This window comes from Chanodichthys erythropterus, chromosome 19, assembly GCF_024489055.1.
Source record: "Chanodichthys erythropterus isolate Z2021 chromosome 19, ASM2448905v1, whole genome shotgun sequence".
Lineage (NCBI taxonomy): Eukaryota > Metazoa > Chordata > Actinopteri > Cypriniformes > Xenocyprididae > Chanodichthys > Chanodichthys erythropterus.
In genome coordinates, this window is record NC_090239.1 from 35,015,618 (window position 1) to 35,028,633 (window position 13,016).

The 13,016-nt window shown below is 34.8% G+C and overlaps 1 protein-coding gene across 3 annotated transcripts in view; it reads left to right on the forward strand.

The window, feature by feature from the left end:
• The window catches only part of becn1 (beclin 1, autophagy related), a 198,135-nt gene that overhangs the window by 131,557 nt on the left and 53,562 nt on the right, over positions 1–13,016 (forward strand). The window contains exons 4-5 of one of the 3 annotated variants that reach the window (XM_067369468.1): positions 7,578–7,649; positions 8,850–8,914. The exons of 1 other annotated variant lie outside the window; for it this stretch is intronic. In XM_067369468.1, coding sequence (XP_067225569.1) covers positions 7,578–7,649; positions 8,850–8,914 — 137 coding nt within the window. The remainder of the gene's footprint in view (positions 1–7,577; positions 7,650–8,849; positions 8,915–13,016) is intronic. One more of the 3 variants, XM_067369469.1, reaches the window with a different exon arrangement.

Consider the following 13,016-nt stretch of genomic DNA (forward strand, 5'->3'; position numbering starts at 1 on the left):
ATATAAAGAATGCGTAAATGATGGTATAATGAAATTACCAGCACATGACGTTGCTGTAACATTGCCAGTAAGTCATGGAATGACCATTATATTACGAATAGAGTACGTATCACGTCCTTGGTTTTTTTTATAACGTTAACTGACGACGTTGTGATATGGTAATTTGATGGTAATAATATTACGGACATACAACATTGTAGTTACGTTACTAGTAAGTCATGGAATTACCAATATATTACGAATAGAGGACGTATCTGGAACGTCCTTGGTTTTCTTATAACGTTAGGAGATCGTACTGACGACGTTGTGATATGGTAATTTGATGGTAATAATATTACAGGCATACAACGTTGTAGTTACGTTACTAGTAAGTCATGGAATTACCAATATATTACGAATAGAGTACGTATCTGGAACGTCCTTGGTAATCTTATAACGTTAGGGGGTCGTACTGACAACGTTGTGAGATGGTAATCTGAAGGTAATGAAATTACTGGCATGCGACGTCGTAGTTACGTTGTCAGTTAGTAAGTCATGAAATTACCAAAAAGTACGAATACATTACGTAACTGTTACGTCGTGTGTTAGCTGGGTTGTGTCTGACATTTAATTACACGTTTTATATTGCAAATTCTTGTAATAATAACATATAAAGAATGTGTAAATGATGGTAATGAAATTACGAGCACATGACGTTGCTGTTACGTTGCCAGTAAGTCATGGAATGACCATTATATTACGAATAGAGGACGTATCTGGAACGTCCTTGGTAATCTTGTAACGTTTGGAGAACGTACTGACGACGTTGTGATATGGTAATTTGATGGTAATATTATTACGGGCATACAACGTTGTAGTTACGTTACTAGTAAGTCATGGAATTACCAATATATTACGAATAGAGGACGTATCTGGAACGTTCTGGGTAATCTTATAACGTTAGGAGAACGTACTGACGACGTTGTGAGATGGTAATCTGAAGGTAATGAAATTACTGGCATGCGACGTCGTAGTTACGTTGTCAGTTAGTAAGTCATGACATTACCAAAAAGTACGAATACATTACGTAACTGTTACGTCGTGTGTTAGCTGGGATCATATTACCATCAGGCTTCTCAAGCCAACATCAAAGTATGTTCACACACTTTAGCTATTATGTTGGCTTGAGAAGGCAACATATTGTTATACTATTCAATTATTATTATTATTATTATTATTATGGGCCAAGTACCAAAGGTGCATAGGCACCTCTTGTTATTGTTGGGGTTCTTCTTCCACTCAAGTAGTCTATGGCAGCCCATAGAACCGTATGGTAACAAGTTGTGAAAATTGGCACATAATAGAGGTCAGTCCCAACATTAAACACACAGATTTTGGAGTCTCTAACTCAATCCCATGTTTAGACATACTCCTCTAAAGGTGACGATACACGGGATAGCTTTTTGAGCAATGTTGCCGGGCAATGTAGCCGAGCAACGTTGCTTGGGCACTTTCCCATTGAGAATGAGCAACAAATGTATATCTGGATACGTTAGATCGGTCGTGGGCAATTTTTTGAGATCCTCCAATCTAGGTATGCTCACATTGACCGTTTAACCGTTAACCGAAAGTAAGAATTTTAACAGATTAATACTATCAGTTAAATGTTTTTTTTTTTTTTTTTTTTTTTGCTGTTTGCTGCATGGTAAAAGAGTCTTGACTGAAGTTTTCGTGAGGATTTGTAGTTTATGGACTGTTTTGAGTTCGGTAATTACATCTAGAAAGTTAAAAGCATTGATGGCATCTAAAAAAGAGATATCGAAAAGCGAAAGGAAAATTATTGCCTCGACCGGCGACACAGTGGGGAGGACGCACGAGAGGAGACCTGCGCGTATAATTGGTATGTGTATAGCTACTGTAATACTACATTTACAAAGCTTATTAGTGGCATGCACTTTGATCACGAAAGTGAAAGTGCCTTTTGCGGTCGCATCGCGGTGCCCCCGCGTTCCCATTTCTCTCGATGTGAACCGTGAGCTCCAGTCCATTACAATTTAGGGCTGTGGTATACTTTATTTCCCGCATTCCGCTCAGTCTCGTGCGCGAGCCTTTCAAAGAAACTCCTTTGCCCATGAGCGTGGAAAGACGCGTTCGGTATGCACACGTGCACCGTCCGTGGTCATAACAATAACAATCCTTGAGGTAGGCCTGCTATTTTTATTTGACGGAAAAAATGTCTAAAATACCGGTTGTTCAAAGCTTCAATGGATTCACTGTGTTTTTGTTTTGTCATCTTAATTTGTTAAACATTTAAGTGAAAAATATTTAGTGTAAGCCTATTTATTTTATGCCTTTTATTAATTTTTTTTTTTTTTTCTGTTGTCAGAAACGCTGCAGTTGCGTGACAATTTGATAATGTGAATCCAGGTTCTGTTGTTTATCTGTTCTATATGCTGTTTGCATGTTAAAATAAACCCGTGGAAGACACAGACACTCGTCAATTGTATTTTTTATTTAATGTCATATATATGTCATATTATCATCATATAGGCTATACAATATTATAATCTTATCAGTTAACGGTTAATAATCGGATAACGAGCGTCGGTTGTCGGTCGAGAAATTTAACCGAAATGAGCATCCCTACTCCAATCAGAATGTTAGCAGCCGATCACGTGACCGGTTCGGAGATTTCAGAAAAAATTCAAACAAGATGGCGGCCTCTCACCGGCAGTGGAGCGGAGAAAAAGAATGTGAACTTATATCTTTTAACGCTAGTAAGTTGTCATGCGTCAACCCAAAACAGGGAATTTAACTCATATATTGCTTAAAATACCAACAACTGTCCAAAGTAATGTGTGTAAGCTGTAATTAAGCCATTAAATGTTTTCAGTTAAATACTAAAAAGACGGAGTTAGTTTAACGTCTGTAGTAGCGTAGGCTACAGGGCGTATGGCACATGAATGTAGCTTTTGATGCGATCAACGCGGGTTCGAATCCGCCTTTTGCTGAACTCGCTCTTCTCCCTTTTTCTATCACAAATAAGATCGGAAAAGGCATTTATTTTTAATAAAAATGAAGAAAATATTTGAAAAGGTGAAATAAAGTGCCTATAAGTGTTTATAGTAAGGTATTTATTGGGTTGACAATAGATTTGGTCCTCTCTGATTAGTTGCTGCCAACTGTCTGTTGCCCTAATTAGTTGCCCTGTGTCTCATCAGGTTGCCCGTTGACGGTAACATTGCCCAGCAATATTGCTCAAAAAGTTGCCACGTGTATCATCACCTTTAGGGGATTCATGCAATCACCACCAAACTTTCTGAACATGATGACAAGACACTGGAGATGCTAAATTCTGAATGATTATAGGATATCTCAAATGGTGTTGCCATGGCAAGGGTTTAAAGTAAGGACAAAAAAGGGAAACTGGTCTCATATCTACTAACTTGAGTTTTGACAACACTGTTGAAAACACTAATTTAGATATAATTATATTTAATAGGTATTCTATTTGGATACATATAGAAATTAACAAAGACTCATTACTGTCACAGTGTAGATTTTGTTTTTTATTTAAAGTGTTGAATCTTATGAGTCATCTTACTGATAAAATAGTCTCCCTCCCTCTCCCTCTCCCTCTCCCCTCTCCCTCTCTCTCTCTCTCTCTCTCTCTCTCTCTCTCTGTGTGTGTGTGTGTGTGTGTGTGTGTGTGTGTGTGTGTGTGTGTGTGTGCTTTTGTTTATATTACATTGTGGGGACCAAATGTCCCCATGATGTAATATAAACCTGAGTTCACCTACATCGTGGGGACCAGCCAGCGGTCCCCACAATGTAAATGGGTTTATAAATCATATAGAATGAGTTTTTGTGAAAAAGTAAAAGTTTGCACAGTTTCCTGTGAGGGTTAGGTTTAGGGGTAGGGGCAGGGTAGGGGGATAGAATGTACAGTTTGTTCAGTGTAAAATGCATTGAAGTCTATGGAAAGTCCCCACAATTCACAAAAACAAACATGCGTGTGTGTGTGTGTGTGTGTGTGTGCGCTTTACAGCCTTGATCAGTTCTTTAACCCTTTTCTTGGAGACCTGTCACTGTACTTCAGAGTTTAGCTCCAACCCTAATCAAACACACCAGAAGCAGCTAATCAAGCCAGTTCATTTGTTGGCCACTGAAAACATAGTATTCTGTAATTAGTTTGATAATTAGATTAATTAAAATATAAAACACATTTTGGTTTGAATGTGGATCTTTTTTTTTAAATCAGGCTATGAATTTTATACTAATACTCCTACATTTTTTATTTATTTATTTATTTATTTAAATTGCAAACTGATGTTGGATATCTTGAATGGTGTTGCCATGACGACTGACGAGGGATTAAAGTAAGGAAAAAAAAGGGAAACAGAAAGTGTCCCATACCTTGTAAAATCATTGTTTGATTTAAATCAAATTAAGATTGTATGTTTGGTACCTGAATGTATTTAAAATTAATGCAATATATGTTAGATCAATTTATTTGTTTTCTTTAAAATATTTCTTCTAAATCTCACTCTCACTGTCTGTTCTTCCCTTCCCCCACACTCCCTCAGTCTCACTCATTCTGTTTGTGTGTGTGTTTTACAATCTTGATTAGTGTGGGTTTTTTGTGTTTTCTAGATATGGGCATTACAGAAGATCATGTGCTTTATCACGTACAACACATAAATTAATTATTTATTGATATAATTCAAATGTATAAATATAAATATATAAATATAAAAATAAAAGTGGCTGTTTATAATAAACCCATATAAGTGAGCAGAAAAATTTAGACACATACCTTACTCTTACCTGAAACTGATATTAAAATCATTTTTGCAGGTTCTATGATTTGGCTCTATTTATTAATTTCATAATTTTATTTTCTATTTTCTAATTTTAATTTCTATAGCACTTTAAACAATTGTGCATGGTTGCAAAGCAAATATACATACATATAGAAAGTAGTAACATAAGTAAATATTTGTAATTATGACAAATAAAGAAAACAACATAGTTTGAAATGGTGAAAGAAATTCACGTATCTGATCAGAAGTTATATTACTTTAGTGTATTTCTAATGCATTCCAATGCACCTACTGTAATACACTTTTTCAATTAATGCTACTTTTATGGCCCGTTGCACTTTGAAATATGAACTGCAGCCCTTAGGGCTGTCCAAATATTATGAATTATTAAACGAATTATTAAACTAATTATGTTGACCAGTCCTCAAAAATTACACAAAAAGTTAAAATGTCAAATAAATTAAAAAACGTTAACTGCATGAAAAGTAAATCATTTTAATTCATGCATCACATTTAAATCCACAGCGTACTGCGAGATCGCCAATTCATTTAATTGCATTTTACATCAGGAGCAGTTGTGGTGCACAATTGAGAGTTGAAGCGCGCAGAGACAATCGGCAGAGAAATGTTACAGATGGTGTTATTCCATCTGAGTTCTCTGAAACACGAGTAGTTCAGTACGTTCACATTCTTCCACCAACAAACGGAACTGTCTGTGTTTTAGTGCATGCAGAAGAATAAAACTAATGTTATGCCAGTTTATGCAATCACTTCATGTTGCGTTAATGCCAGATCATGTCAAGATCATGTCATGGTAAGCAAAACATTCTTGATAATGAATGTTGCGTCAAATGCTTTATTTCTTCAACAGCTTTCTTGTTATATACAGGCCGTTTCATGTTTATTTTCACGCACCACTTACTGTGCCTATATTGAGACAATTCAGTCTTTTAATCCATATAATTTGTGCTGCCATTAATCTGATAATCTGAAAATCTGTTTACTTATAGCTGTATTTGTAACAGAGAGAGAGAGAACACAAAGTTACCCCAGTTTTACATTGAGTATATCTGTGTGGTGGCACAGCAGGTAAAGTGAGTGTTCTTCTGTACTGGTTCCTACATTCAATATACAAATATATATCTGTTCCAATTGTCTCACTGATGTTCACTGGATAAGAAAGTTACTGGTAAACTGGGGGTGTCTGTAAAAGGCATATTCTAAAGCTGTGACTTGACTTTATTGTAGCCTATTCAAAGCCCACTATAATGATGCCATTAGCACACTTCAAGTTTACTTGGAATGCCATAGCAATGTGTTTTAACGTCACTAACAGTTTGTTATCGGTATAATATTAATGTATGTTTAACACTCTTACAGTGTAATTGAATTGCAATTCTAATGTCACCAAAATACATTTGAAGCTTATGCTGAGTGAATTCTGCATTTCAAAACTTAAATACAAGAGTATATTTAAAGTCTACTAAAGTATACTTGGAATAGTTCTACTTTAGCACAAACTAGTATATTTAATACAACTTTTAGTTGAACTTCAGCACTGCTTTTAGACAACTAAAATGCATTTAGTGCAAAATTAGTTGTTCCAATTTAGCAGACTTTAAGTGTACCAATTTATAGCGTGCTACAAATACACTGAGTTATACTAAAGTACATAGAAATGAATTGTGCTTAAGTATACTATTTTTTCATTTGGGGGTGTTTTCACACACATATAGAGAAGTGTTAGGGCAATACAACATCATCAGTCACAGACATTTGCATTAGACTGGATTAATCTAAATGTATCTAAAATTTATCTGAAATGAATCTAAATTTAATTTATCTCATGGATGTGGCTGTTGTGGTTTGTGATCATATGGGCACCATCTGCTGCAGTAAATGTGGTGTATTCAAATGAATTTGACATAGTCCTTTTATGTTTAACCATTTTAAATGCCTATAGCCCGCCATGCACAGTTTTCCTGAAGCTACCATATAAAGTGCCTAAGAGTAGTCATTTAAAATTCAAAGCCTGATTTTTCACAAAAAAAATCCATATTCAAACCAAAATAGCTGACTTTCTGTTGATCAGAGTTATCCAGCTTGATGAGAACAATATGTTCTGTGTTTAGTGGCTGTAGGTAAAACTAATCCCCTCACTTTTGTCCAAAGTTGGTGCCATAGAGCCCCTCCTTCCTGTTCGTTTCTGAGGTTTTGCCCATGTCTGCTGGCCAACCACTGTGACGTGTTTGTTGAGTTTCATGCAATCTTAAGCATGCTAAGAGCCTCAAAAACACCAAAGAATATTATTAAAGTTTAACGTTTTGCCATGGCAACAGTAATATATCATATAAATCCTTTCACAGGTCTACACCTGCCCTCTTTTAAAAATTTACTGATGAAGATTGAAGCAAATCAGGTAAAAATAAGAGGGTGATTTTAAAGCATTTTGAAAGTGATACACTTACTGCTGCCAGTTGGTACTACTATGGCTTTGACTCACAATAGTCATATCCATGTGACTGACCTCCTACAAAGAACATATACAGCTGAAATTTCAGCTGAACACTAGCAGAATTTCACTGGAGGAAAAATTTAATCCAATGATTACCATAGCAACTGCCTAGCAACCACCCAGAACAACTTAGCAAATATCTTTTTTAAACTATTTTAAACTTTCTCAAACTAACATCAAAGTTGGTTTACAATTTTACTGTTCTAGTTTTCTCATTAATACTACAAGAAATTTGTGATCTTGAATTCTGTAAAAATTAGTGTGTTGTGTTAGGAGACCTTTTTGGAGAGCAAACAGGATGGTGTGGCTCGGAAATACATCCCACCCTCAAGGTATGAATACCCTGATGACACCTGTTTTTACACTTTCACATGTGTTCTGGATAGAGCTGCACAATTAATTGTTAAAAGATTACTATCTTGATCCAAACAATATTGTTTCCCACATGTATGACTTATACTTGTGGTGGTGGCCATTATAGTCTACTGCATGTGACAACAATAAATAAAAATTTTTTGGTAAAGATTTAGTTGACTGAAAGTTTGAGCATTTTAATCTTGGTTAAATAAAATCATAAATATTTTGGTCTAGTTTTTATTAATGAATATTACATTTTATTCACATTAAGGCCCAATCTTAATTCTATTTTATACACCTTTGCCTACCTCTACGCCTACCTCTTCCTCTTGCCCCTTGAAACAGAGTGGCAAGGAGTAGGGGTGAAAATACTCCCCCTAAGAAGCACCAACCTAGTGGAAAAAAAAAAAAAAAAAAGTATGCTAAGTATACTTGCAGCCAGACTAATTATCAGTATGTTTCAAGTGTGTTAATGATCAGTTAACTTAAAGTGTGCTATTTTGAAACAACTGATTTTGTACTAAGTATATTTTAGTTGTAATTAAGTTGTATAAAAATTTAAAAGTATAAAAAGCAATATACTATGAATATATTATATTAAACGTAATAGTATATACTGTATGCTCAGTGCCTTTGGCTTATTCCAAATACTAAAAATTACACACTTTGTAGTCAATAACAATACACTTTGTTATTACTCATACTTTGTATAATATAGTCAACATTTGAAGTGGATCAAAACCTTTAATCAGTTGTCCTAAAACCTTCTTCTTAGGGCAACTTTGCTGAAATTTTTGATCCACTTCAAATGTTGACTACTGTAGTTTAAATTACATAATCTCATACAATACAGTATTATAATTGTGCTACCATTTAAACACCGTTTAACAAATTACTTAGGTGACATTTTCCCAAAGTTGAATGCATTTGTTTTCAAGGCCATTAAAATAAATAAAATGTAACAACATCACTAATGAAGAGACATATTTCATTAACAAATCAAATGTTTTATTATTTAAACCTAACATGGTTTCAGCAAACCTTACCATGTTTTTTATTAAAGAAAAAAAAAATATTGGACCAATGGTGACCCTCAATACACAAATACAAATTACACAATATATTCCATTGTTTGATGAGCTTCTCATTATTGTGTCTGATGGCCGCTTTCACAGAGGCATTTGACTGCAGAAACTCATGAAGAACAGCATCTGTTAACAGAATATACAAAAGATATGAGGTCAGACAGAATGTTCAACTTTTTATTCATGTTTACAATAGTCTGTCTAAATCCTACATTGAACCAATATTATTTTTGAACAGTAAATTAAGATTAGCAGCAGGGAACTGTATCAGTATGGCATGTCGATATTGTTTTCGGTACATAGTCAAGCATACAACACTTTATGAATTAATATCGTACAGAATACAGGCCGATTTGACCAATCATATGAACGGGGCATTTTGGTGCTGCATTTATGTGTCATAAACCACCACACACAAACTCAAAAGGAGATATCAAGCCGAAATCTTGCTCTCCGTTTGTTAACTGGTAGACTACAACTTACCTCCAAATAGCAGGACTTTTCTCCGGTTCTTTCAGTATCGCGTAGGCCATTAAATTCCAAGCCGGTTGTTGTCGCCATCAAGGTAAGTCTGCGATATCACTTGATTGAACTGGTCAGAATTCCCAAAGACTGAGTGATGTATTGCACTTTCAGTGTTTTATTAAATAAATTGTACATTGCGACATTATACTTCACCTGAGTGAGGGGGATTCAGACGAGTACCATGACGTCAGCAGCTCTGATTGGCTGAAGGCAGTGAGCAACAAAATCTGATTAGTCACAAACCAAGTTGGAGAGACATTTGAATTCCAATAAGTCTCAACTCTCAAGTTCAACCACTCAAAATATTGTTTTGCATTTGTGTTGTTCAATATAGATTTGTGTGTACGATTGTAAAATGATTCTGCCAATGTAAACTTATTAAACATATTTACAAATATTTGGAAATTGTAGGCTACGCTTTATATAAAAATGGGCTTTTAATGCATTAGTCATACTGAAATAAATAAGCATAACAAGTAATAAAATGAATTACAAACATGAATAAGTAAACTTAAAAAATATACTCAAATTTAACTTTAGATACACTACAACTTCAGGATATTAATGTATTTTTTTTTTTAAATATACTTTCAGTGCATTGTTACAATAATAATTTTCAGCACACCGTTAAAATATACCACAAATATATATTTTTTTATAAAGTACAAATAAATACACTTTTAAAAAATAAACTTAACTTTCACTTCAAGTATATTTTTCTAAAATATATATTTTTTAGAAAATATACTAAAGTACAATTATTTTAAAGTGTGTTGTATTGTGAAAATATGATGCTAATATACTTTTTATATATTTAAAAATAGTAAATTTTTGTTAGTATATTTGCAATGTACTATAGAAAAAGGGAATATATTTAAAATACAATAAAGTATGTTTTTTTTTTTTTCACTAGGGCACTACTACACGTTACACATCATCGTATGAGCATCCGGGTTTTCTCAGGCGTCCTTTGTTGATACAGAACTTACAAGACTTGTAGATCATGTTGCAATAAGCACAAAACTGTAAGCACTGTTTGCTTACGTTGTGTTCATGTATTCATGGACATAACTACAACAAAACAATGCGTTGACACTTGACATGCAGTAAAGGATAAGCAAATTCCCTACCGACCCTTTAAAAATAAATGGTTAAACTATAACAACATTTTATAGTTTAACCATTCAATCAAACTGACTTCAACATGGAGTTGTTTTCCCATGTTCTAGTACATTTGCTCCATATACAGCTTTGAGGACAAGTGGCAGTAGTCATGAAATGCAATTTCATCTCATTTTGTTCCGCAAGATGTCAGCAGAGACACTCAATATATGATTTATGATGTTAACTGTTCTCTAGATATTAACTGTTCTGTTAAGGCACTTCAAACTGATGAACACAGTTTCAATCTCCCCTTTTGCCAAGACACCTCAAACTGCACCACACAGCCCTAATCCCCCTTCCGGAGGTATCTTATCTATGCAACGCAGTTCAAATTTCCCCTTTGGAAATTTCCCTCTTTGGAAAGTGTTCTGACTGTAATCCAGAGATATCTTAACCATGGGTTCTGCTCAGAATCCTGGCAGCAGCATTCTGTACGAGCTGCAGCTGTCTTATGGTCTTTTTGGGAAGGCCAGTGAGGAGCCCATTACAATAATCCACCCTGCTGGTGATGAAAGCATGAACAAGTCTTGACTGGAGACAAAGCATCTAATTCTAATTTGGGGCCTGGAGAAGTTTTGACATGCCCTGACATTTGTGCTTTTTTCAGTTGTTCATAAATATATTAATGGAAAAAGTGTCATTACACTGTATTCAACACAAACTAGGCTACAGTAATATGTGAGGAACATGTATGTACATGTTTGTGTTTTTGAAGGAATAATGTGTATGCGTGGTTATTGAAAAAAAAAAACTTAAGTCACTGAAATAAGGCCAAAAAAAGTATAGCAAATCTGTGTTTACAATACTTAAGGGTATTGGAGATTGTAGACTAGAGTTTTTGCTTCAAAATTATGTAAAAATTATGCTGCCTACTCCTTCATATAAAACAATATATTGATTTAGTTTTTGTAAGACACTTTTTGCCAAGAAACACAGTATGCGTGGAGGCATGAATCACCACTGAATAATGGACCATTCTCACCTGAGAAGACAAAAGAATTGCATAGTAATGAGCTGAAATGACTTGCATATTAATGAGGCATTTCAGTCAGGTAGGCTGTGAAAAAACCTTCTGTGATGTCTCAAGCTCATCATGCTATATGAAACATACAAAAAAATATTATTACAATATAAAGTAATGGTTTTATATTATACTTTAAAATATAATGTATTTCTGTGATGCAAAGAGTCTGAATATAGGCTTTTAGTTTAAAAGCATGCACATTTGGAGAAATATTGGATTCTCATATGCTTATGTCAATTTTCTATACAGAGGAGTTATATTTATTTAATATTCATTGTCATTACTATGAGCGCTGGGTTTTTCAATTCATACTTGAAGTCAGAGGGCGCTCTGAGACGATGAATGCATGTATTGACTGAATTTGTGTCTGAATAGTGCTGACTCCGTGGGCGTGGCCACATTAGCGGATAATGAGCTGAATCACTGGCTTCTGACATGGCTCTCTTTTCATACAGATTACATAAACACAGAAGGTTTGTTTTCGATTTGACTTACATGATTTAAAACCTGACATCTTAACGTTTTTTGAGACATAAGTGTATTTTTTCTGTGATTAGTATTCACTAAGTTACAGTTAATTTTCTGAGAACTATCAGATTGGACTTTTTTGAAAGGGAGACGAGAGATCACGCATCATGTTAGTTTTCTTTATTTTACAAAAAGCACAACATTTTGTTTTTACTCTAGTGTGTATACAAATAAAAGAAGATATTCTATAGTTTCAATTGATATATTACTTATGTCTCTATGACATGACAATGTGAAAAAAACCTGCAAAATGCTCCGGCGCGTTTTCAGACCTCAGAGTGTTAAGGACCATCCCAGAAAGCCCAACCCAGTTTTCCAGCCTGTCAAGAATGTTGTGATTGACAGTGTCAAGTGCAGCACTGAGATCGAGAAGAACCAGCACTGATAATTTACCTGTATCTGTGTTTAGGCGAATATCACTTATTATCTTTATGAGTGCTGTCTCTGTGCTGTGATGCAGTCGGAAACCAGATTGAAAGTTGTCAAAATATCCATTCAATCTTAAGAACTTGTTCAGCTGATTGAAAACAACTTTTTCAATGATCTTGCCTATGAAAGGAAGATTTGAGATTGGTCTGTAGTTGCTTAATATGGTGTTATCCAGATTGCTCTTTTTCAGGAGGGGCTTAACAACTGCAGTTTTCAGGGATTTTGGAAAAGTCCCAGAGAGAAGTGAGGTGTTTACCACTTCTAGAAGATCTGCTTCTAAACAGTTAAACACGCTTTTGAAAAAAGATGTGGGAAGTGTGTCAAGGGCGCAGGTTGATGTTTTAAAGGTGCCCTCGAATTAAAAATTGAATTTATCTTGGCATAGTTAAATAACAAGAGTTCAGTACATGGAAATGACATACAGTGAGTCTCAAACTCCATTGTTTCCTCCTTCTTATAGAAATCTCATTTGTTTAAAAGACCTCAGAAGAACAAGCGAATCTCAACATAACACTGACTGTTACGCCCCCAATATTTGCATATGCCAGCCCATGTTCCCAACATTATGAAAGGCATTAGACAAGGGC